Source organism: Eutrigla gurnardus, assembly GCF_963514095.1.
Source record: "Eutrigla gurnardus genome assembly, chromosome: 2".
Classification (NCBI taxonomy): Eukaryota; Metazoa; Chordata; class Actinopteri; order Perciformes; family Triglidae; genus Eutrigla; species Eutrigla gurnardus.
In genome coordinates, this window is record NC_139916.1 from 13,187,369 (window position 1) to 13,212,978 (window position 25,610).

A 25,610-nucleotide genomic window follows, 5' to 3' on the forward strand; every position below is an offset into this window, starting at 1 on the left:
CTTTCGTCCACACGCGGGGGTGCAACTTAAGCACCTGACCGCTAGGTGTCAGTAAAGACAGGCAGGGATCCCCGTGTCGCTTGGAAACGTGTTGTGGTACACCTACAAAGGAAGTCACATTTCCGTACTACAGAAGAGATATATATATATATAGCATGGAATCAAGCGACACTGGCTGACAGGGATTTAAGAGTTTACAATGTATTTATTTATAATCAGGTGTAAAAGACGAGAAGGGTAAAAAAAAGTACACCCATAACTCACAGGCAGCTCATTTGCGATGTACATATTAATTTTAAATATACAGCATTATTTATTATTATGTTAAAATCCCTACATTCAAGTAATACACATTGCGGATACCTTAATGCTTACAGTGAAATGCCCATCTGCCACAGAAAATAGCACACCAATCAACACATATACAGGTACCGTAGCATTGCCTTCCAATAAGTGATAACAGCCTAGAAAATCAATATTATCCATGGAATGATTGTTTGCACAGTGCTTCAGTTTGGCACACAAAAGACTAGACAAAATGTGTGCTACATGTAAAACAGATAAATGCTTTTCAGACTCCGGGATGTGCTTAAAGCACTTCCCATTGTTCAAGAATGTGTAGTCAGTGAAGCAGGACACTACTGAGTTCTGCTACGATGTTCCTTCAATTCAGAGGGATTTAACCCCACCCCCACTTTACAGTACCATTCCTTCTATTATGCCTATGTCTGGCAGAAGGATAAACTGAGGACTCATTCAACATCAGACCATCTTTTCGACTACAGTAGCACCATTTGCATCTAAAAGAAAATACCAGCACACACCCACATGTTTGTATGCATGTGGTAACATACAAGTACACACAGGTGGGGTGTAACTCAATGCATGCAGTAGGCAAAGCACACAGCTTGAGAGTGAATACTGTATGTACCACTGAGCTCACTTGACTTGCATGCGTGTACATATGGGAATAACTAAATATTAGGTGTCATGCTTGTGCCTGTGAATTCAAATGTTCAGATACAGTACGTTAGATGATTAGTCTAGATTCAAGGCGTTATCATGAGGAAAAATGAAAGAAAAGTAAGAAAAGACAGAATGCATTGACCGTAAACCCCAGCATTGATTCATTTCATCCTTCTTTTATAAGAATCTCCCTTAATTTCCTGGAGTGATATATTCTTTTATACACCTATACAGTTTAACAGCTGAGACAAGATTATTGCTTTAGACGCCAGCGAACATCCTGGTTTCACTTCATCCTGGTTTCACATCATCTCTCATGCTCCGATAGAGGAACTTGAGAAGTCATAGTCGAGCCCAAATATTTTGATGTTCTTCTTTTCCATCCAGTTGAAGAGTCTATTTCCAAGTGTTCACCCAGGGTGCCACTTTGTTTTAGTTTTTTCATTTGCTGATCATATTTTCCAGTTTGGGGTTAATGAAGGAAAAGCCAGCGAAGGCTGCCTGGTCCATGGAATCGATGAGGTTCTTGTCTGCGTGGGAGAGCCGCGGCTTCTCGCTCAGAAACTCCCGGTCGAAGTTGCTGCAGTCGCTAGGGGATTTCTGTGTGTGGCAGTTCAGGGGTTTCAGTCAGGTTAATGTAACAAAGCACACTGTAGTATTCAATATCCTGGAGGCATGCAATCATATTTACACAAGTGGATTTCAGGTACAGTTTGTTAAACACAACAACAACAACAACAACAACAACAACAACAACAACAACAACACAGGGTCGTACCACTTTGGGCTTAAAAGGAGGCTCCACTTCTCTCTTCTCCAGTGCTGGCCACTTGATGGATTTGAAGAACGGATGGGTACGGATGTCTCCCACCACCCCCAACCTGCGACTTGGATCTCGCTCAAACAACTGGAACAATGATGGAGAGAAAGAAGTCAGACATTTTGATTAATTTGATTCGTGCCGAAAAATAACATGTGTGTCCTGTTACGTACCAGTTCAATGAGGTTCTTGGCTTCCTTGGTGATCCACCGAGGGTAGTGAGGGGTGTCCGACCTGATGGACTCAAACAGTTCATCCTCATCGTCGCCTTGGAAAGGTGACTGACCGATCAGCATCTCGTACACCAGCACACCGAAAGACCACCAGTCCACTGAGAAGGTGTACTTCTGTCCCCGCAGGATCTGAGATGAAAGACAGTTTCACGAAATACATCAGTTAGTGAGGAGGACAAGGAAACGGAGCATCCAGATGGAAGCACTCTGCTGTTGAACCTGTGCAGAGTGTGTGCCACGTGAAGCTCACCTCTGGTGCGATATAGTCTGGCGTCCCACAAAATGTGGTGGCTCGGGCTTCTCCAAACACATGCTCTTTGCACATGCCAAAGTCTGCTATCTTTATGTGTCCGTCCTTGTCCAGCATGACATTGTCTAGCTTCAGATCTCTGTGGAAAGACACAGGAAAAGATATACATAATGTACAACCAGTTCCGCTACGGTGTATTCTGTTTGAAGTACTGTAGTCGGAAATCCCAAAAGACATCCAGTTCCTTCCTCTGTTCCAGGAACAGTTTGAATACGGAGACTGACATGCATCAGTGCAGTGTGGCTGTGGGATCTTACCTGTAGATAATTCCTTTCGAGTGGAGGAACTGCAGACCAACGATTATCTCGGCAGCATAGAATCTGAACGTTGAAAGGTGGAAAACAACCATCAAAATCGTTTTACAGTGTACAAGTGCTAGAGTTACAGATCCTCCACTGTGGAAAATAACAGTTGCTGTATTGCTCGTAGTTCTTTGAGTGGTATCTTACGTGGCTCTGTTGAGATCGAAGCGTCCCTTGTCTTGTATGTGGAACATCAAGTCGCCTCCATTCAGATACTCCATCACAAAGAAGAGGTGCTCCTGTGCAGAGAGAGAGAGAGAGAGACTGGATTCAGATTAGGAAGGCTGGGAGTGAGGGTCTTTTTCAACAATTTGGAATCGTCTCTCTTGTCGCCGCTGCCCGGGTTGATTCCCTATCAGACACACACGCTTTTACTTGTTTTGCTAGTAGAGATGTTCAGAGCGTGTGTGCTTACTTTAGACTGGAATGTGGAGTAGAGGTGTGTGAGGAAGGGGTTCTCCCAGGCAAGGGCTAGGACCCTCTTCTCCACCATGGTGCACTCCACGTCGTCATCCATGAGAACGACATCCTTCTTCAGGACCTTCACAGCAAAGTACTGGCCCTGCCCCTTCAGCTCTGCCAGCAGCACCTGGGGAGTCAAAGGCCGTCAGAGTGAGTGCTTCATCACTGTGATCACGGCGTACACTCACAGCAAAAATCTCATCAAAATGAGGAGGTTATTTATATCTCCCCCTCTTTTGGTGTTCTTGCATGCCCAGTGTACCTCTGGGAGGACACTGGATGTTTCAGCTCACTGAAATGCACTGTTACCAGGCTACATTGGATACATATTAGCCTTCCATCATCTGCTTCTCTGTCTTCGTCAAACACGTCAACCTTCATGTAAGATGTATGTCATTGTCAAATGTTGCCAGACATCTATAATGATTGATATATAACCAAGCTCTTTTCTCATTTAAAAGCCATCTCCCACAATATCGATGTGGGAACTCACTTAACAGGCAGAGTTGTATTGATCTAGTAAACCCAGTTCATCAAAAATGAGGTAAACGACAGCTGAAGTGGTCATTAATGAATTAATTATAAAATGAAGGGATTCAGCTTTCATCATTTCAAGCATCTTCACATATTTCTATATTTAGTAATTCCACTTCTAATGCTTCCAGACATCCTAAAACATGAAGCTATCAGTGTCGTTTTAATGGTTGTATTCGCGAGATAATGTTCACCTACAAAGATAACATTGTGTTTTTTTCTTACCATATGTGTAACATAATTGGCATAACAAGTGCGTTCAAGTTTAAGTTTGCGGTGTCTTCCATTTTTGTGTTCACACAATCATTCCATGTTAAGTTCAGGAAAGGATTTGAAGATGGGGATCATGGGGCCTACCTTGCCAAAGCTGCCTTTTCCCAGCACCTTGTGGAACACCAGGTGGTTCATGTTGAGGCGTACCTGGGGAACTGCAGGTGTGGCTGGGGTTGGGCTCAAGCCCTCGTGTGCCTTGCCATCTGCTATAAATACACATTTGTAGACAGAGTAAGTTGCATATGCAAACCTGAATGCAAAGATGCATGCAAACTCACACAAAGGACCTTTGAGAATGTGAATAAAGTTAAACAGACTATCAGCGACATTACTATCCATTTTGACCTTAAATGACAAACCTTGATATAAATCAAACAACGTTGGATTACAGCGTGTGTGACAATGAACACATCTTACCACTGGGGTCTGCTGTTGCACTATTAATGTCTTGATAGATCCCAATATCTGCAGCATTGGCGTCGTCAGGCTTCTTGATAGATTTCTAGGGAGGAAAAAAAGTTTGCTAAGAGATTTTCAACATTGTGCATCAACATCAATAATTTGCCCTCTTTTTTCAGCATCGACTGGCACAAATTTGCAAAACATCCAAACAAAATACATTTTTTGTTGTTACAGTACAAACCTGGCTGATTTGAGAAAGAGCCTCTGCCAGTAGTTTCTGGTTGATTCCACACAGATTGGCCACTTTTTTCTGACAGTTACCATGTACGTTCATGCCGCAGTCTGGTCAGAGGTGTGAAAAAGGTATTAGTTAAGTGGAGAAAGGGAAAACAATGAAAGTCAGAAGCATGGATGGAGGCAGGAGAATATGTATTAGACCCACCTTCACATTTAAGGCCCTGTTTGTAGAGACCCCAAAGCAGACTGCCACAGTGGTCACAGAAAGTGGGGCTCTTATAGTTATAGTATTTGAAGCGATGCGGCATATCAATCTTGAAGCGCTCTTTCTGGAACTACAAACAGACGGAGATCCATTAAACCAACAGAAAGCTGTTTTTGATAATAAAGTAGATCTATATTTGACTATGTTTTGCCATGTTTACTCGCTTAGTGTGAAGAAAAACTTAAATTAACTAAAATACTTAAATATTGAATCTAATAGTGATGTTGTTTCTAGACTTTGAATCTGGATTATAGTGAAAAACAGGTTGAATTTTATTGAGGATGTAAAAACACAATGACCAAATGAATGAGTCATGGACTACTTGATACCAGTGCATCACTATGTCATAAAACAATGATCGATGTTGGAGAACATTAACTTTGCTCACCACGGTGTCACGACTGTTAGCCGCCGTTCCAGTGCACCTGCCGATTATTTTTTCGATGCATTTCTTGTGGATTGCTGCGTTGCATTCTGTGTAAAATAAATAAATAAACATTGTGTTAAATGAGACGAACACAAAAGGATCAAATGTGATGAAAGCAGTTAATGAAAAGACTCACGTCGGCACTTGTAACCTTGCTTGTTGAGCCCCCTGTATTGGGACAGAAGAAATTGTTGAAATGGGTGAGATCGAGCAAAAAAAAAAAAAAAGGATTTTCCCCAGTCATAACTTAAAAAATGATGGCTCCTGATATTAGAGCAATATATCCAGGATGGCTTTTTGTATGATTGTGGTTATGACAGTGATGTACTGCAGATAGCATACAGATACAGATAAATGTACTGCATCCTTTATGCAACAGCTACCCAACTACATCTGCACTGAGTGCAAACTTTTCTCCAAAGTATTATGGAGGTACAAAAACAAGCAGGGGAAAAGCATGAGACACCCATTACTAGGGTTGGCACAGAAATGACCCATGGGTTTTACATCTCATCAGCATAACTGGAAGATATCTTTCACATGTTCGATCATGAGATTGAAACTGGTACATACAGTATAAAAATGCTCAGCTGATAAGTGGCTACAGTCACACACATAGGAGGCAGTAAAATTGGCTGCTTCTGGTAAGGTCAAGCCCAGGCAGAGTAGCATTAGAAGTTACTACCATTGTCTCTCCCTGGAATGCAGCAGATACTCAAATCATACTGAAGGTCAAAGTAAAACAAGTATTTGATATGTTAACCAGCCAAAGTATACACAACATGACGGTGACAGAGCTGTAATGTAACATGGCATCTCACCAGACGAACTCTCTGCAGACAGAGCAGAAGGTGGGCTGGCCAAAGAAGGTGGCGGTGAACTCGTGGTTCTTGATGAAGTGAACTTTTGGCTGCTTGAAAGCTCCTCTCCTCCTGTTGAGGGTTGTGATTCCATCCTCAGGAGAAACCTTCACTGATGGCTGACACGACGCTGAGAGGAAAGATACATTTACAAATCAAACTACTGCATTGTTGGTCAAACAGTTTTAAAATGAAATAAACTAAGTATTAATTTCATAAGACAAACACAAATTATATCAGGGATAGAGTGAGGTGGGATTCTTTTTAATTGTGTATGTAACCAACAATCTTTTTTTACAATCTTGATTGATTCCTTAAATTATGTCAGAGGGCGCATTACCATAAGTTGGTCATCAGCTCTAACAGCCATGGAGTATTTATTCAAAAAGCCTTATAAGCTAACGAAGGGGACCATTGTTGCTGCTGCTAAATGGAGGGTGACACTGACACTGAGAAATGCCCTCTTGGAGAAATAGCTTTATCTGGCGCAAGTAGACGCTGTGGGGTCAAACGTCACCCAGAGAAGAGAGCAGAAGAGGCGTGAGAGAGGTAAACAAAAAGGCAGAAACTCTGGAGGAGATAGGGGGGGTGAGTGGGTGGACAGGGGAGGGAGGGGAGAGATAGAGGCACAATTCAAAAAAGGAGTAGACTCAAAGAGACAATTGACAGAAAGGGAAAAGTGGGAAGAGTGACGTGGTGAGTGAGATAAACTAATTTCCTCTCTGCCACCCTACTGACAGATGTTTATGTTTGGACAGCGATCCAGTGAGCTGAGCCAAGACAGTGGGAGTGAGAGAGAGAGCCCCAGAGAACGAAGACAGACAGGGGAGGCAATGAGGGCTGTTCACATATGCCTAAAAATATCCCAGGCTGCTTTTCAGGAAACCTGTGGAGTGTGTAGGAGGGAGCTGATGGACCTCCCGACCTATGACCCTCTAAAACCCTGAACAGTGAGCCCCTACCGTGCTAACCCCACGCACAAATTCCCCTTTGAACAGAACCAGTTTGAAAATCTCACCAAATTCCACTCCATGTTGGCAGACAGCAGTGACTACCATAGACCGAGTTCCCTGTCTAGGGTGGTGAGCTAGCAGCTGAATGCAGCACTACCAGTCAGTACCGCTCTGCTTAACTTCTGCTTCTCACAGTTGAAGTGAAACTAAAATACAATTCTATAAAGCAGATAGCAATATGATTTTTAATTCAAGCCGCCAATGGTGGATCATTCGTGCTGCTATACATCATATCCAAACATCTCAATGATTCCTCCTCCTTCTTGTCAGGATAGACCATGTAATACTAAAACTGTACATTGATACGCATAATAAATATGCATACAATAAAAAATCACAATAATAAAATACCAATAAAGATCAACTATTCTGTATGCGCCTGTTTAACCATAGTTCCCGTGTAGTTCTAGTGATCTATCTTATCAAGACAAATAGGTATTCACACTTGTTGTTACACGTGCTGGTCCGTATACACGTGCAATCATTGCTGTGTTCACTATCCAGGTAATTAGGTAACGTCAGCCCCGGGTCCAAATTCCTCCATCTGAATATCTGGCCACACCTGTAGTCAGTGAAAAGCTGAGTGTGAGATGTCGCCAGCTTGCTGATTAACCCTTTGCAGTCTGAGGTAGACAGTTTAGTGCAGGACAGTAGGCCCAGAGCATAATGGATCCACAGAAGTCCACAATAACTGTTAAGCGGTGGTTGTGTGTGAAAAAAGAGAGTGCAAGGAAATAAATACTGAATAAGGAATCCTTTCCACCAGTAGGGGGCATTACATATCAGCACTGAGGAGGAGTTATTTTCTGCGGGTCTACAGCAGAGTAGTGGGAGAGGACAGGGGGAGCTTTCCTAACAGCCATGACCAGTAGGCTATCTTCTTACATGCAGCCCACCACTCCCTGGTGGTCTAGTGGTTAGGATTCGGCGCTCTCACCGCCGCGGCCCGGGTTCGATTCCCGGTCAGGGAACTCACTTTTGAATGCCGTGTAAACACCTTTTCTAAATCCCCTACTTACATTATATTTAGTAATGGGGTCTTACAATAACCTGCAATTTCTTGCCGAAGTTGGACTAGTTTTGGTTATTTCACATGGGAGATGTCTGTCTGTGCTGTTCTCGCTAGTTTGAACTTGGTTGGGCTCAGCTAGGAAAAGGTGATGTTGTGATGTCACATATTTCTAATTATTATTTAGCAATATTTGACTCTAAATGTGATGACAGATGGCTTCTTGCTGAAATTGCTCAGCCAATTAATCTGACCTCCTGATGAAGCAGATTATACTTCTGAACAAAGAAAAATGTTATCGTCTGATTAAATCATACAAATCTGATGTTTGAAAAATACTTGATTTAAAACCAGGTTTCCGGGGGGATTAATATACAGCATACCTGCATCGGTGTCCTCCAGGAAGAACTGTACAGCCATCTGGACCTTCCCTGAAGGTAGAAGGTCCACCCAGAACTCAGCACGCCCGCTGGTCTTGGACTTCTTACAGCGTTCCGCCAGTACAGACACGCCCACTGTGGCCTTGGCCAATGGCTCCTCAGCACTCTGCATGAGGACCACTTCTATGACACGCCCCTCGTAGATGTGAGCATCAAAAGTGGACTTCCAGGCTGGATACATCGTGGGCTTCCTCTGGACCAAGGTCTTTCCTCGCTCTGTGGAAGTACATTTGGGTCATCATGAATGATAAATCAATAAGTAAATGATAAAACTAAAATAAATAATTATACTTTAAGTCTCAGTTAAGGGGTGATTACAGCACAAAGTGCCTGCAGTTGAAAGAGAGTTTGCTTGTGGATTTTTGGACGCAGCAGAAGGTGACCGTTAAGACAATTAAACTCGGGATGTCTGGTCTCTCTACTCACGGTGTCAATCCCCCATCTACATAAAGTTATGACTGCATGTGTGTGTGCATAATTACATACCAGTGTTGACAGACTCCTTCATCTTGATGGCGCAGATGGGAGGCTCAGACAGAGGCGACAGAGTGCCCACGTCATAAGCATTGAAGGCAATACGCAGGAAGGGTGCCATGGTGACCACTCACCTAAGCCTCCTAGGAAAAAAGAAAGAAAATCACAGTTAGCCCGTTGAAGCAGATTTGTGATATTGGGCTACATATTTAAATTGGCTTGAAATGACTTGACACTCGTACTTGGATTGTTCAAGTTCTGTACTGAAAAGGAGAAGTAATTTAGTCTGTGGCTAACAATGTCCTCATATGCAAACTACAGAGGAAGCAGAAGTTTCAACTCAAGACATTAGATTTGAAACTACTTGCCAGTAATGAGGGAAGAAGAAGAAACGGAGTGTTTCTTTCGTTCTTCCTGCTCTTACGTGCAGAGTTTGGGACCATTTCAAAGACAAACAGAAAGTGTCAGTGTTAGTTTAAATGACTAACAGGGTGAACAATGAGCAGTGAAGTCTAGTTGCTACTTTACGTTTTTTTTACATTTATTTTTCACACACACACACACACACATACACACACACACACGCGCACACACAAATTACCCATAATATATAATTAATTATCTCTATGGCCTGTTTTTTCGCAAAATTTAATTACATCTTTCCACAACGGCTATGTTTCTGAGTCAACCTAGACTAGCATCAGGCCACAACCGAAAAGTGCAGGATTAGATCTATTACTATGATGTATTATATTTTGATGTATTAGTTGTGCTGAAGTGTATTCAGAGTTTTTTACTACCCAAGTGCAACTTAAATGCTGCAATCAATTTCGAAAGGACAAAACTGAAACAGAAACCACAGCTTGCAAAAGTGTCCACCAACTTGCTTCATCCAAAACGGATTGCTCCACTGACAGATGTGTTCATCACTGCTTTCTGTGTGTTTCGTACACTTCCTCTTAAAGTGCTTCTAATGGGGTTTTCAGTCTTTCCAGAGTCACTCTTAACCTGCCGAGTCTCTGTATAAAGTAATGTAATGCATTAATGAATGGTTTCCTCAAATATTGTGATATATAAATTAGATAAATACGCATACAAAATACAACAAAAAACATTTTGGGCAACTTTCTGTGGAAGGCAACATGGCAGCAGGCAAATAGGGGCCAGCAGCTTGCGGGTACGGCGGCAAGTGGGGTGTTGTGTGACGGCTCCGCAAGGCTGCCTACAGATGTGTCTGCAGACATTGTTTGTTAATCGGCCTCGTGAGCGCAAGCATTGGCCTATGCCGATCATCTCAAAATGCCATTAATCGGCCTGATTAATCGGTTGGTCGACCACTAATACTTACTATACGTTAACCTATAGTATCAAGCAATCCCAAAGTATCATGTAAGATAGTCAGTTGAAAAAAAACAAAACATATTTTAAGGAACAGTCAGTATGACAACACAGAGTTAACCATAAGATTGTAGGAGGACAAACACTCTTTTTTTTAATCAATCTTTAATACTACACTGTTTTACCATGAAAACAGCCTTGTTATAACGGATTACAAAGTGTGTCACACATATGCTTCGTCACTCACTAGGAAATCCCAGAGGGCATATCAGCCTACATCCTAATTCTCAAAGCAGCAATAAAATCCCACAGAATTCCTCTATGCTGCACACTGCTTTAGCTTCTTGCTCTATTAACATTATGCAAACTGCAGAGACATCAGTCTTTATCTTAAGTTAGTATACATATGTACATTAATCTCCAGGACAGCAATGTACTGTAGCCTACTTGTGTAATGAATCATTCATAAAAAAGATGAGTTTTATGCATGCTGTGATATATGTACATGTATGCTGCTGAGCCTACAAAGGTAGACTAGATGCTATTTTTAGCGAGTGAAACTCTAAATGCAGAATTTTAGAAAGAGAAAGCATTAGGATCTTCAGAATTCTCTTGCTGCAGCTGAAAAGCTTTTGGAAGTCCCAAATTCTCTACAGTTATTTCTAAACTGCTCTCTGGAGCTGCTTAGCAGTACAAGAAGTTTCTGCACTTAACAGGTCTCAGGTGTTAATCTACCTGCAGTATAAATGTGTGCAGCTGAGCATAATTCTTGTTAAATTGATTCAGCCAGTATATGTAGTGTGTAGGAGGCCCTGGGGCCCAACATAGGCAGGCTTGTGATCTGGAAGTTGCTGGTTTGATAACCCAGAGCAGCAAGAGAAATCTAGATGGGGAAGGTTAATGACTAACACAGGACCTGTCAGCACCCATCAGCACGCCTCTTAGCCCCCCAACTGTTCCAATAGTCAGAGGATACTCTCTCCGTTCGTTCCTTGTTCATGGCAGGGCCGTTCTGTGTTCTCCCCATGTTCACATGGGTATCTTTACACCACCAAACCTTTATCCCCTCCCCCAGAAGCTGAATTTACAAATGTTAGTTAAGTTAACATATAGATGAGCAATTTTCATTTCAAGAGAACCTGGAGGCCCTGGAGGAAACCTACATAATCCATGCTGCTACACTTTCACACAAACAGGACACTAGCCAGTTAATTCAAACCAACAACCTTTTTGTTGTAACGCAACGGACCTTAACCCAAAGCCAAAATCACAAACCCTGCCCAGGTTTAAGTGAAGTCAAGATGGACGATGCAAGAAAACTTTAAGGATCTTAGCAGAGACACAGGTACACTGTGGGCTACAGCTAAGGAAAAAAGGAGAAACACGAAAGAGGACCATGTTATTAAGATGAAGAAGCTGAAGAATAAGAAAGCAAAGTACACTTAAATAGCAGACAAGTTGAAATATAATCAGTATACACAAAATACATATAGAGTAAATGTGATAAATGAGAATTCAAGACTAGAAAGATCCAAATGAATTCACAGATAGTGCCCAGGCATTTTAATGTGTTATATTTTGAGGATAAGGCTATTGCTCATAGAGAATGCATGTAAGCTATGAAAGCTGTGACATTGTGGGCCTCTCAGGGATCCTAATACTCCTAAACATTCAACTGTTACTGAGTGAGGTCAGGAGGGTCAAGGAACTAATTAGAGCTCTCACAATACAGCCCACACATGCTCACATACAGACAGACAGACACATATGTCAAAGTTTTGTAGTTCACCAGATGTAATATACACACTAAGATATACATTTGTACAGTCCATTTCCAAATTACTTTCCACTTTAAACACACACACACTCTCTTATGTTGGTTTACACAAACACACACACAGGCATTGCTACATAGAAAAGAGAGCCTTGTTTCTGCAGAGAGAGTGGAAAAAATGAGCACACGCTATTGGGGAAGGGGTGGGTAGAGGAAAAGAGCAAAAGGGAGGGAAAGAAAAAGAAAACAGTCTGGAAGTCAGGCCAGTGGACACATGGAGAACTCAGACTCAATGATAGAACCAGATTTGCCTTCACCAGATCCAGCCACAATGACTTTGACTTCTAGTGAGAAGGATATTGCACATGTGCGTGTGTGTGGCCTCAAGGAGCTTTAGCTGCTCTTTAATCTTCAGCTTTTGTCCGAATAAGAACTGTAAGAAAAGGACCATTAAATATTATGTTTGTGTGGTACAGTATATAACTGGAATATGTAATTTAATGTCACTTTGTCTTGACATGAATATCCCTGTCACCTGTCATATCAGCTATTTCAAAATCAGCATGACAACTTTTAATACACAATAAGGAACAAACCTTTAGTTGTAATGGCGTGAACCAATATTCCATTACATTGCATGCAAGAACACAACACAACGCTGGAGATGCGTGACTGTCAACAATAGATGGTCATGCTCAGCAAAGACCACAAACAAGTCAAAGGTTTGGTATGTACTGAATTAAAGGAGATGACATTTAACAGAAGAAGTCATCAGGTCTAGCAGGTTAGGGCGCTTTTGTTTGTTCACCTTTAATGAGTAGGAATGAGCGACGACAGGTAGAATTACACAGGGAGCAACAACAGAATTCCTTCCTATATCTTGCACCGTGAATTCTGCCACCAGCAGAGTTGAGTATTGATCCCTATCTGGAAATGCTTCTTATACGTCAGCCTTTAAACTGCGTGGAGAACAGCTGAAAGGGATTCAGTCTTTCAGTCAGAAAAATGCATTAATTCTACAGTGTGAATTTGACAACACAGCATTGATGAACAGTTAACCCGTACCCGGACTAGGCTATCCTTTGCTGCAGGATTACAGGCAGGAAGGCAACATGGCATCATGACTTTTCGTAAATATACATGCCACTGCCTGCGAGCCATCTGCGTGTATGTGTACGTTCTGAGCGAAACGACCCATCACATCCGCGTGTTTGTCAGCGCCCTCTAGCGAAACGACCATCCACGTGTATGTAAACGCCCTTTAAGGTTAGGGTTAGGGTTCGGCGTTGATAAACACGCGAAAAGGCGATTGTGCGTAGTGATAACACGCCATAATGGCATACGAGTTGGCGTGTCATGCATACGCCGATTCATGAGATCAGTCTGAGGAAGGTGTGTCTACACCAACAGAAGCTTGCCATGCATGTAGGGATGTCACTATCAGTTAATTGGCACTAATTGGCATTAAGAGGCACTCTTCCCGCTGCATTTCAAAGTGCGATATCCATCCAGTTTTAATGTTTTGCGTTGTCAATGTCTTTTCTTTCCTTTTCTGTTGGTTTTGCAGAATTTTGTTGCCATTTCCGATTCGAGATGATATGGGGGGAAGATGAGAGAAACACCAAGCCCAGCAGTATAGTGGCTTCTTTGACTCAGTACTTTGATACATTTTGAACTGACTGCCTCATTATCTTCACAGATGTTTTCAATACCATGGTGTTTGTTTACTAAGAAAGGGTGAAAAACAGAGTCACGCCCTTTCCGGCGTCCCCCATGGGACCTTATTTTGGAAAAAATAAATATTTTTTCCTAAATAAGGTCCCATGGTGATCCACTGGAAGGGGCGTGACTTAGCCTCTCTATTGGGCCGTGAAAGAGCTTTGAAAAAGCTGAAAATTATGTCTGCTTCAGTGACAGAAAAAGACCATGAGCAATGAAAACTGGCCTGACAGGACTCTAAATACAGCTTGAGGTGAAATAATTGGACGCACCGTGAGAGTATTACAGGTTTGGAAGTTCCTTGTTCCTTGTTCAATTGACGATACTCGTTCTATTTACTGTAATATATTCAATAATGTCAGGAAATATGGAGAAAATTTAAGAAAATGCACCCTGACTTGCATCCCATCTGATCAAAACACCTTTCAGTTTAAGAATTACACAAACATTGGTTTCCTTGCCCTCCCAGTTTGTGTTCCTTTACATTTACTTCTAGAGACTATGCCGTCATCACACAATGAGAAATTGAGGGGGAGAGCGAGGCTGAGTGAAAGAGACTCAAACAGCCTGGTTGGGTGGGGCCGGCCCAGGCAGCTTGCTCGCCTGGCAAATAAGAGCTGAGCAAACATGATCCACGCGATTATAATGTACCTGAACGAGCATGGTCAGTGTCAGCGGGACCTCACTTGTGCCTAAACCTAATAACCTGGTGTGTAGTTGTGAGAATAAACATCTATTTCATTATGAAACTGCCCTTTATTGATAGCTCAAAGAAAAATGATTCCTCCCCATTGGAAATTAAACCATGATCATGGAAAAGATTTGTTCCTAGCTGTGACAGCATTGTTGATTGTAAGAGTCTGCTAGAACATTGTTTTCCCTGCTTCACATACACATCCACACATTCACAATCCCCCAATCATCTGCATCCAAATATACTTCAGACAGACTTGTATAGATGAATTGTGCACAGTTTCAAACCGCTGAGTTTTGACAATTTTATTTTAATGATGGGGCCTTAACCTATATATAAATATAAATATAAATATATATATATATAAACGACTTAAGAACTTTCTTTGAGATCAACCAAATGTAAGTCAATGTGAAGTGTAAATTCAAATCTGGGCCATACAAACAACACAGTAGAACCAAAAGGCATTACCTCCTTGGTGGAGGTAATAACAGAAGAAGGTAGTGTTTGTGAGCAAACAATCACTTTATTCTCCTCTTCAATGCCAATTTTTAAAAACGTAATTCTCACAAAACATGCTTTAATCCATAAGTCTTGCACCGAGGCATGGTGGCATGTATTATTACCGCATTAACTACACACACACACACACACACACACACACACACACACACACACACACACACACACACACACACACACACACACACACACACACACACACACACACACACACACACACACACACACACACACACACACACACACATACACACACACACACACACACACACACTAATAACCTTGAACAAAGCAGCCTTTAATGAATTTCAGACTTGCTTGAAAGAATCAAAGCCTTCCTTTCTTTCCCTAACCAAGGTTAATGTCTAACAACCCACCGCCCTACCCCCAAACCACACACAGGTCAAGTCAACAGACAGATGAGACACCAACACCTGCAGGCAACAATAGCATGAAAATGTGTATTATACCCTTCTGGGATTTTTAATTCTCTGCCTGCCTCTCTTGTGCATGCACCCAGCGACCAGGACAAAGTAGGACATAAAGAAAAGTCAGATTTAAAGAAGCTGGTGTAGCTGGTTCAAGGTCAGGTGAATAGCTGTTGTTATACATGTATTCCAGTGATAAAATTAGACTTGAAGAAACCTTGAGATCAAATCAAAGCAGGCTGTTAATAAAACAATGTTTGGACCGGCGGCATACATGAACAGAAACTTCAGTGTAACTGGCATGATAAGCTTTCTCTCCCTCCTGAGTATCACTGATCTTTGGCAGGGTGTCAAACCTGCTATACCAGCACGGAATTAATCCGGCTGCCACTGTGTGTGTGTGTGTGTGTGTGTGTGCGTGTGAGTGTGAGTGTCTTCTCTCTACATGCATTAAGAGCGGTGTCCTATTCTGCCTCGCTCACAGTTCACAAAGCTCTGGTTAAGACAGGCAAAATAGCATCCTAGCAAGGGGAGCCAAGCGGGATAGCATGAGGTGGAGTGTGTGTGTGTGTGTGTCTGTCTGTTGGAGACAGAGAGACAAGAGGCGAAGGACAAGCAGTGAGCCAAACTATCATCACCCAGTGCTGATTTAGCAAATGCATGTCAACCAACATCTGCTGTGCGTACTTATGCATATGCTCTTTTAAGAAGAATCGTCTATTGTCCATTGTAACAAAAGCTGCTGCAGTGGAGATACTGTACATTTTATATGAAATGACACTGACAATGAAACTGTTCCCAGTTTCAGTTTAACTTTTGTATTTTTTTTTTTGTTGCTATTGCCCAAATGATAACTGAGTTTGATATCAACACCAAAATTCTACTTTTCCCCAATACAGTACTTGGTTGATGAATAACAGGCTCTACAAAACACACTTTTCAGTTAATCAAATAAATCAATATTCTCAACTAGATTAGTGTTGAATATTCAATCAAATCAAACAGCAGTTAATCTATGGCTATTAGGAAAAAATGTTCTATAAATCAGGCTATGAATGATATTGATATATGAACGGCCCCCTTGGTAAAAACAACACAAAAAAACTCTGAATATAGATAGAAATTAAACTGGGAAGTTCAGAGAAAAAAATATTTTGAGAAAACAGCCTTTAAATGATGTACTGTAAAATTCCATGCATTTTGAAGTCATTACAGGTAACTAATAGATATTACCATGAAACTTTCCCAGAAGAAGACAATTGTTGTTTTTGTTATATTTTTCTGAAAATGTCATATTTAAATATGTAAATGTGGCAATTTTGGTGACTTTAGGAGAAATCTACATGCACAAACAGACACAGTAGTAGAATAAACACATAATGTGTATGTTGAATGTTTCATTTTCCCACAAGACCAAAATAATTCATGGAAGCAAAACAGTTCAAATTCTCAAAATTGACTAAACATTGACTGCATTACTCAGGGATGTTTTTATACAAATGTTGCAGAGAGATCAGTGCTGCATGGGCAACTCCTCGCTGAGCAAATGTCCCAACCGTGTCCTCAGAGCAGCTCATGAAGCCACAGGCCAATATTGACACACCAGTAACTGCAGGCAGATGCAGGCGTATAGTGTTACCTGCACCCACAAAGCTGCATCGCCTCCAGAAGATAACACCAGGATACAGTCTTGCCACAAAGGATGAAATTTGTTGTAATGTGTGACACAAGAATTTCGCAAGCAATTGGATGTAATTTTCCAAAATGTGTTTAGCGATGAGTCCGGTCAGCTCCTGTGGATTCAGAATGCTGTGTTGTTTACAGCCACAGCAGCCAAGAATGCAGTTTAACCTCAACACCTATTTAGTCATCCCGCTGACACATGGAACTTCTTCTTTTTTATGTCCTTACGTGTTTTACAAGTGGACTGCCTGCCTATCAAACATTTGACTTTGCCCAGAAAAGGTGACGATGGATATTAAATTTGCTACACCTTGAATGCAATGAGGCCTTTGACCTTTAACCTGTCAGGTTAGCCGACTTTAGTCTCAGGTGAACAACGCAAACCGGCTCCATTTCAAGTTAGACCACATTGAGCAAACATGATAACATGAAGTAATAGTTACTCAAAATATGGGTATCCACACTAAGGTACATTTGGGATGGAGTTAAGGTGTTTCAACGTGAGGCTTTATATATAAAACGAAACCCTTACCATGACTGAGGTGGTTTACACTAACGTCGTTTTGGTTTATTGTGTTCGTCGTTAGCATGAACGCACCGTTTATGTTCCACTAAGTTAGCTAGGCTACATCAACGAACCGACCCCTCTGTTGCCATTGGAGACGACACTTCGCTCGAGGAATTTATGAAGTAAACAAACTGGCGTCCCAGTGATGTAGTTAATCAGGGGAGTCAATTAAAACTTGTGTTAGCGGCAAGCGCTGAAACACGGCTTAACTTACGTAACTACCACTGTTAACACGGCGAGACACGGGAGGCATTCCGCGACAGCAGCGACTCCTCTCATTCCCCAAAAGCCAGACTGTCCTTTTACTTCCACTAACGATGTCAACCGAGCTTTCTTTCTCTTGAGACAAAACACAAAACACCAGCTAACTCCGGGCCACAGTGAAGACGGGCGACTCCTGCCCCCAGCAAGCAAGTGCTGTTGTCCCAACTGTCAAACTACAGTTTTTTGTTTTTTTTTGCCAAGAAGTCGAGCCGCTTCTCTAAGAAACAATGACTTACCTCTTCCGCTGAGTTGCAAAGGGTCTCGCGTGTCTTGGCTCGCGGGGTTTTGGAGTCTTTTTGAACCACGGCTCTCTCTCGAAAGTTCGACTTCAAAATCTTCAACGGTAGTTAAGGAAGTGTTTCAAGTCGGCTGCTGTTCATTCAAGCTCGCTCTCTCTCGCTCTCTCTCTCTCTCTCTCTCTCTCTCTCTCTCTCTCTCTCTCTCTCTCTCTCTGTCTGTGTACTGCGGCGCGCGGTGCAGAGAGGCGTGAATGTGTGACGTCAACCAGGTGAATTCCCAAACACACACACACACACACACAAACAAGGTGAGACGCGGTTGACACACGCACACACTCGCGCGCCATTAAGTCCCAGAAATAGAATTGAGGATTGGTGTGATTTATTGTCTTTTAGATTTTTAGGTGCTGGCAGGACTGGACCTACGACATCGGAAACCTGATATTTTTACATTGTGAAATCAACTTCCCTTCATATCAGGTTTAATGGAGTGTCTTCCTGGGATTCGGTTTGTTTAGTAAAACCAAACGACAATGAAATGCAAATTAAAGTTGAATCAATCATTAAAGTGACACTGTGATTTCCCCCTTCAATATGGCTGTATGGTAGGAAAACCAGGTGTGCAGCCTAAGTTACCATGGTGATCTCGAAGTATACCACCGTGGTAGGACTGAAAACCCAGGGTTCAGGTCTCCCCCCCATCTGTCTCTCTGTTGTACACATTCAGGTTGAGCCATATATCTCCATACTGGCCCTGCCCACATCACATCCACACAAGCCACAGCACCGAGATTCACATGGTGCTGAGTCATCAGACCCCACCCACTAAAACTGTATAAGAGAGACCTGTAAATGCGGACAGCCTGTCTCAACTCCTAAAAGTCTATTTATAGATCTGAAAAGGGTGCAACAATGACGGTCAACGCAGCAATGACGGTGACCGGGATTGAATGCTGATAGCGATGACTAAACCATGGAGTTACCCATCACTTCATCGCCTAACCATTTAAGGCATGGGACGACAAGTCATCTGTTTACCACCACTCAAAGAGCTTTGTATCCAAGCGTATATTACAATTTCTAGATCAGTCAAAACTATAGTTTGTGGTTGTGACAGAGAGTAGTAGCCTATTACATTGGTGTCCACTAACCTAACACACACAGAACACAGAAAACGTGACTTTTCACAATACTTTCACTTCCTGGAAAACTGTCTTATCCTCTCTGAGTGGTTGTAAATAAAAAAAAAAACACCCAGGAAAACTAGATCAGTGACCCTTGCCTGACACTCCAATCAAATAAACCTGCCTCAGGATTTCCTGACTGATATCCAATGAATTTGGCCTTCAGTGACCCCTCCCTGTGTTTTGTCCCGCCCAGCATTCTGGTTGAACAGGAACTATATCAGATTAGGGAAGTAAGATTTTCTCTCTAACATGAGCAAGTGAAATACATTATGTCAACATCTTCACCCTCTGAGGGAAGAAATGGTGTGAACTGGACTGTTGTTGAGTCTGTGTGCGTGTTTTGTCATTTCACTGTACGATCCCTGGCAGCCTGATATAAAGCAGCATCTAGCCTACAAAGCTATACTGGCTTCATAGTGGTGAAGTGAATTAGGCTTCGTGTCCGGGCAGGAGACCCAGACAGTTCCTGTTGTGATGGCCAGCTGTTTCTGCCATCCCAGCGGTGCCAGGGCAAACATCAGAGTGACTAATGAGAGGAACGGGGGGAGTGATGGATGAAAATAACAATCCCTGAGAAGGGAGAGAAGTAGTCCTTTCATCGAGAGACGTGCCTTACTCCATCTGTCCTCATTTACGACTCCTCTCTCTTCAGCTGTTTTCAATTCTTTGCCCTTCACAGTCAGTCCACCGTTTTCATGTTTCAAGGCTAATAGCTGCATGTTTGCAGGCAAAAATAAGTTTTGGGTTTAGTTTAGGTTCTCCGTCCTCAAAGGTCTGTGTGTTGATGTGGGGTTATCTCTCTAAAAGCAGTAACCTTACTTTCCTCTTATAGACCCATCAAAGTGACTAACCCCTCGAGCGTTGATAGCACGCTGAGCTGGAGTATATCAGCAAGGCTTCGTCCTGTTGTGTCCATTAGTGTACTCAGCTGCCGCTATGTTATGCTGTCATTCATACTTATCCTTTATTGTCAAACCTCTTTCTACATTCATTCTCTTGTGGATTAGAGCAAAGATCAAATAGACAGCTTCCCCTTAAAACACATACCTCAAAGTTTTGCCAGGTGTTGCATTGGGAGCTGATTTTTGCATGTACAGCATGGAAGGGTGTCATGTAGGCTAGGTAGCCTGGGAACAGAGGCCCCTTTTATATTCCATCACACAGGAGGTACCACCGAGTGATCGGGAAATGAATTTCACACCGTCTTTTGCTTTTCCCGTTGATCGCTCATGATGATCTCAGTGTGATTCTTGACCTTTTTTGCTTGCATGGGATCGGAGTTTTGGAAATGCAACACAGGCCCTCGGTCTTCATTCCTTATTGGCCTCCTCTGAGACTACAGAAATCGAAGGCTATTGATTAAAATATGCAGGCGGTTATCCGATCACTCTGCTTCCCTGGCTATTAAGGGAATGTTTGCGTGAGTCCATGCGACCGAGAAGTGGAGCAAGGCGTCTTTAAACGTTGAGGTGCTTGAAGGAAATTAACAACTTTCCTCGCTTATGCCTTTCTCACTTGTCTTTCTTTCGGTACTTCAAGTAAGTATTGGGTCACTGACACTCCTGGGATCACATATCTAGAGCAACCCCAATCTTCCTATTTTCTCTTCCGCCTACTTTCTGACTGACATGCAATTATTTCATCTCCACCCATGAAGATCTTTATCTCTTGATCTCTGTATCCGGTTGTATTCTTATTATCACATGCAGCCTTTAAAAATAATTAATGAGAAATATCAAATGACACTTTTGAATGATCAAAGGCTCATAAATGAAAGCCACGTATTTTTTTTCTTCTGTTAATTCGTAAGCATTCACAGTGGGCCTAAACTCTCTCAATGATATTGCGGGCCGTTGAAAAAAGAAATCTTTAGTGCTGTTTCTTAATGTGTTGAAATATTTATGCGTGCACTGCTTTCCTGCTGCCGTTGCTGCCTGACTTGGTTGTTTTGGCTCAGTGGAACTCTTTGGGGTCGCTAACTAATTAACTTATCTGAGATGGCTCTTATTGCTCAGCAGTCTAAGCGGCTGGAAGTGGAAAGCCAGGAGAAAAGAATGGTTCATTATGGTCTGTACTGGCAGGGGATGGGAATGTGAGTGTGTGTTATATTTGGCCAAATTACATCGGCAACAGTTACCAGTAATGATGTGTAACCCCTCTGGGCACTACACATATTATGGCACCTTAATTTGACCTAAAATTGGAGTGCCTCCCTTGGGTCAGTTAGTGTAATGAAAATGCATTGAATGAAGTTCTTGTTGAATTCTGATCTAGCACGACGTATAAACGGCTTGACAAATTCAGTATATCTCAAATGTGAAACGTCAGGATGTTGCATGAATTAAAAAAGCCAAAGAAAGTAAAGATCAGATCAGTAGTCATGCAGACGGCTCCGAATATGACACATCGGAGCGTCTGAGACTGAATTCATGCCAATTGAAATATTGGATTTGGACCAGTTTCCTGCTAGTGGAATAACTGCAGTAATGTTTTGCTGTTGTTACATTTCTGCATGCCACTCTTTTCATGAACAGATCTTTTGTTAATTCAAAATTTCAAATAGAGATATCGAGATCTAGTCCCCATAGAGATCTAGTCCCTATAGAATTATATATAGCCTTTCCAGTCTTCCAACCACTGTACAGACATTCACCAAGACATACACTGATTGCCGAGGCTGCCATTCAAGATTGCAAAAGCTTTCAGGGGCAATGTTTTTTTTAAATTTGCTCAAGGACACTTAGACAAGTTTGACTGGCAGGGATCAATCTTCTGATGAGAAGATGATTCGCTCTACCTCTGAGCTACAGCCGCCTGGTTGATGAACATTGTTTCACATGTCATTTCTCTCCTTCAGCCATTAACAGAAGACTGATACTTCGACCCATAAAACACAGAGCTGCCTGAACTTTTAGTAAATATCATGCTCTCGTGAATTTGTCCTGAAAGTGAAAATTCAACCTTTTCCAACCATCTCATTCATCTTTGAGCTCTGTGAACTCAAACACCTCCAACACCAGCAGGTGTGATGTGGTGGACAAACATAAATATGCAGGAGCAGATCTGTTTGACGGGTTGCACGTTGGTGTAGTGGCCAGTGTCGCCTCACAGCGAGAGGGTCTTGGGTTCGACTCATTTACATTTACATTTAGGTCATTTAGCAGACGCTTTTGTCCAAAGCGACTTACAATAAGTACATTTGTCAAAAGAAGGAAACAAGGAAACCACAACGTATCATTGCCGATAAAGTAAGAGCTAAAAATAGAACAAGTGTTAGGTCCTCATCTGAGTAAACTAGTACTTCAAGAGCAACAGTGCTACGATCAGAGTGCTAGAACAGAGAAGAGTCTGGACTTTGCTGAGCGACATTTGTTTGATTTCAGCGATGGTGGTACCAGCCGGCCAGCTGAAGTAGAGGAGCGAAGTGCTCGCTTCGGGGCATGAGGTTTGACCAGTGTTTGAAGGTAGACGGGTGCTGTTCCATTGATGACCCTGAAGGCCAGTGTCATCGTCTTGAATTGGAAGCGTGCTGCAACAGGGAGCCAGTGGAGGTCACGGAGGAGGGGGGTCACATGGGAGAATTTGGGTAGATTGAAGACAAGGCGTGCTGCAGCGTTCTGGATACGCTGCAATGGTTTAATCGCAGAGGCCGGGAGTCCGGCCAGGAGAGAGTTGCAGTAGTCAAGGCGGGAGACTCCTGGTTCCCCGGGGTTCCTTCTGTGTGGAGTTTGCATGTTCTCCCCGTGTTTGGGTGGGTTCCCTCCAGGTTCTCCGGCTTCCTCCCACAGTCCAAAGACGTGCAGGATGGGGATAGGTTAATGTCTGTAGTTGTGAATGTAAGTGTCCAGGGTGAACCCTGCCTTCGCCCAATGTCAGCTGGGATCGGCTCCAGCCCACCAGTGACCCTGAATACAGGATGGATGGATGCTCGGCATGATGGACCAATGCCCTCTGCTGGACGAACGATGCATTTAATTAAACTATTTGCCAATGCCTCAAACAAAAGACACACACAGGTACTTATTTCAGCGTTCACCCAGTATTTATCACTTACACGGGATGAACGCACCATGAACACCTGCCCAAATACAATGCATAGCATCAACCCTACAATAAGTTCTACTTCTGTGAGCCTCATAATTATAGCTGCTGAGGTTTGATTGAACTACTGTACATTGCGACTGAGAGTGTGCAGTGTTTTTTTGTTGTAATATTTTAATACATAGATATAGCCTTTGAGTAGAAAGAGCATAATTTGATAAAATTCAATCGTGTATAGGACATACAGCCTTAAATATGACATAGACATTTAACAACGAAGGAACACTGTGCTACAAACTGGTATTATAACAAAGAAACGCAAAGCTTAACGTGTAAGAACAGGCAGCAGAGCACTGTGAAAGCACATTAACTCAACGTTTTTTAAAGGGGTTTATTTTTTTATATGTATCTATATACATAAACATTTACATTGCACTATATGCAAGAGGTACAGTCCATAATAACACTACAGGTATGGCACATAAGAAACAGGTAGAAATGCTGAAACAGTACTTGATGAACATGTGTGCTTTAGAAATGTAGTTTGTTGCAGGTGACTTCTGAGTGGAGCGGATAATGCCTTATAGGTATTGAAGAAGCACTATGGGTGTTTGTTAGATGAGTAGAGGAGAGTGAAACGTCAGTATCACACTACTGCTGAGGACATGAGCGGCTCAGATGAATATGTTTTAAGGTAGCATGACAGCGGCTTTTTTCCCTGCCGTTTTCATGAAGTCCATGTGTGATTTTATCCAGCAGTGTATATACAGCATGAAAAAAGCAGTAATAAAAATATGGCACAATACTATATCCTCACGTTACTGGACTGTAACCAAACAGTTCAAAATACTAGAAGGTTAAAGTATATAAGAGTAGATAAAACGCTAATGTTATCAAGGTCTCTTCTGGAGACATGACAGTAGTACAGTACTTCGATAATATAAAGACAAACAGAGAATACAATTTAATTTCAGGCACATTCATCATCAAGTGCAAACTGCACTGCATTCAACTGGAAGAAATCAATTGGCACTTCAGAACTGTAAGACATTTTTTTTTTTTTTCAAAACCTACAGATTCAAATACAAAGTGTCTTTGAAAGTGTTCATCCTTGGAAATATTGTTGAGTCATGCTGAGGGTCATTCCATAGCTTTGTAGATTCAATATAAATGTAACACTGTGTAAAACTCCACAAGAAATATAATGTACACGCTCAGAGATGATTAAAATGACCTCTTACCTGGAACATCATGTAAGGGCATTTCTATACAAACAAATCCAATAATTCACTGTGTATATCTCACAATATATATTCAGAAAACGAAAGATCTCTCTAAAACAGTGACCAAATATTGTCCCTTTTACTAGCTGCGTATACTGCTATGGAGCAACGTTCATTTGTGATGTTATGACCATCACAGATCACAGGCTGTTACTGTCTCACGTACGAAAAAAAAAAAAAAATTAAGTCGTTCTCCTGCAGATCCGAAAGAGAAGATAATCCTCAGGCAAAAGCAGAATACAGCAAAGTTCTTTGTGGGGAAAAAAAGGTCAAACCAAAGGGAGGGAATCAAATATTCTCCCGGATGAAGCATTTAATGAATCCAAGCTGCTAAAAAGTGAAGGCTCCTGTGAACTCGGCTGGATCAGCACATCGGTAAAGTGTTCATATGTTGGATCATTCTTCTTCACTTCTACTTTTGTCAACGTTCCCACCGCCGTGTAGCAGCCTGGTGATTAAACGGTCACGTGATATTCCACCACAGGTGAGACGTGATGAATTCTTACCGATGGTGAGTTGGGAAGCAGCAGGTAGCTTTGTTGTGCTTCACAGAGGAGCTGCAGCAGTCACAGACAGCAGGCCGTGTTCTGTTAACGGACCGGGTGCTATAAAACGGTAGCCTCCTCTATGGCGTTGACCCATCTGAAACACAAGAAACATGGAACCTTTTAACACCATAGCTCATGGAACACTCTATTTTATACACTACTGGTTGCATTATTGGGAAATGAAGGCTCCATAATTTTTTGGAGCTTGACCCAACCCAAGGTTTAGAGGTCAGGATATCTCAGCCTCTGCTACGGCATTTAAAGCATCCAACTCACTTTGTCAAGATCAGATTAC

General features: G+C 42.2%; 2 protein-coding genes across 4 annotated transcripts in view; both read right to left on the reverse strand.

Annotated features, from left to right (window-relative positions):
• Positions 1-199: 199 nt before the first annotated feature.
• Positions 200-21,056, reverse strand: prkcdb (protein kinase C, delta b). 2 transcript variants are annotated; one of them, XM_084032800.1, is made up of 17 exons: positions 21,047-21,056; positions 9,040-9,170; positions 8,497-8,769; positions 6,053-6,221; positions 5,368-5,399; positions 5,193-5,278; positions 4,745-4,874; positions 4,544-4,644; positions 4,318-4,402; positions 3,985-4,106; positions 3,047-3,220; positions 2,779-2,870; positions 2,587-2,649; positions 2,270-2,408; positions 1,960-2,148; positions 1,745-1,873; positions 200-1,566 (listed from the first exon to the last, which is right to left on the reverse strand). In XM_084032800.1, the coding sequence occupies exons 2-17, from the start codon at positions 9,146-9,148 to the stop codon at positions 1,408-1,410; spliced, it is 2,052 nt and encodes a 683-aa protein (XP_083888926.1). In that variant the 5' UTR covers positions 9,149-9,170; positions 21,047-21,056; the 3' UTR covers positions 200-1,407. The 2 variants fall into 2 exon arrangements, with proteins under 2 accessions (XP_083888926.1, XP_083888925.1); XM_084032799.1 differs by lacking the exon at positions 21,047-21,056 and adding an exon at positions 18,254-18,407.
• A 2,794-nt stretch (positions 21,057-23,850) lies between these two features.
• Positions 23,851-25,610, reverse strand: part of fgd5a (FYVE, RhoGEF and PH domain containing 5a) — a 29,643-nt gene continuing 27,883 nt past the window's right edge. For both annotated transcript variants that reach the window (XM_084038517.1, XM_084038516.1), the window contains exon 21: positions 23,851-25,409. In XM_084038517.1, coding sequence (XP_083894643.1) covers positions 25,373-25,409 — 37 coding nt within the window. In that variant the 3' untranslated portion in view covers positions 23,851-25,372. The remainder of the gene's footprint in view (positions 25,410-25,610) is intronic.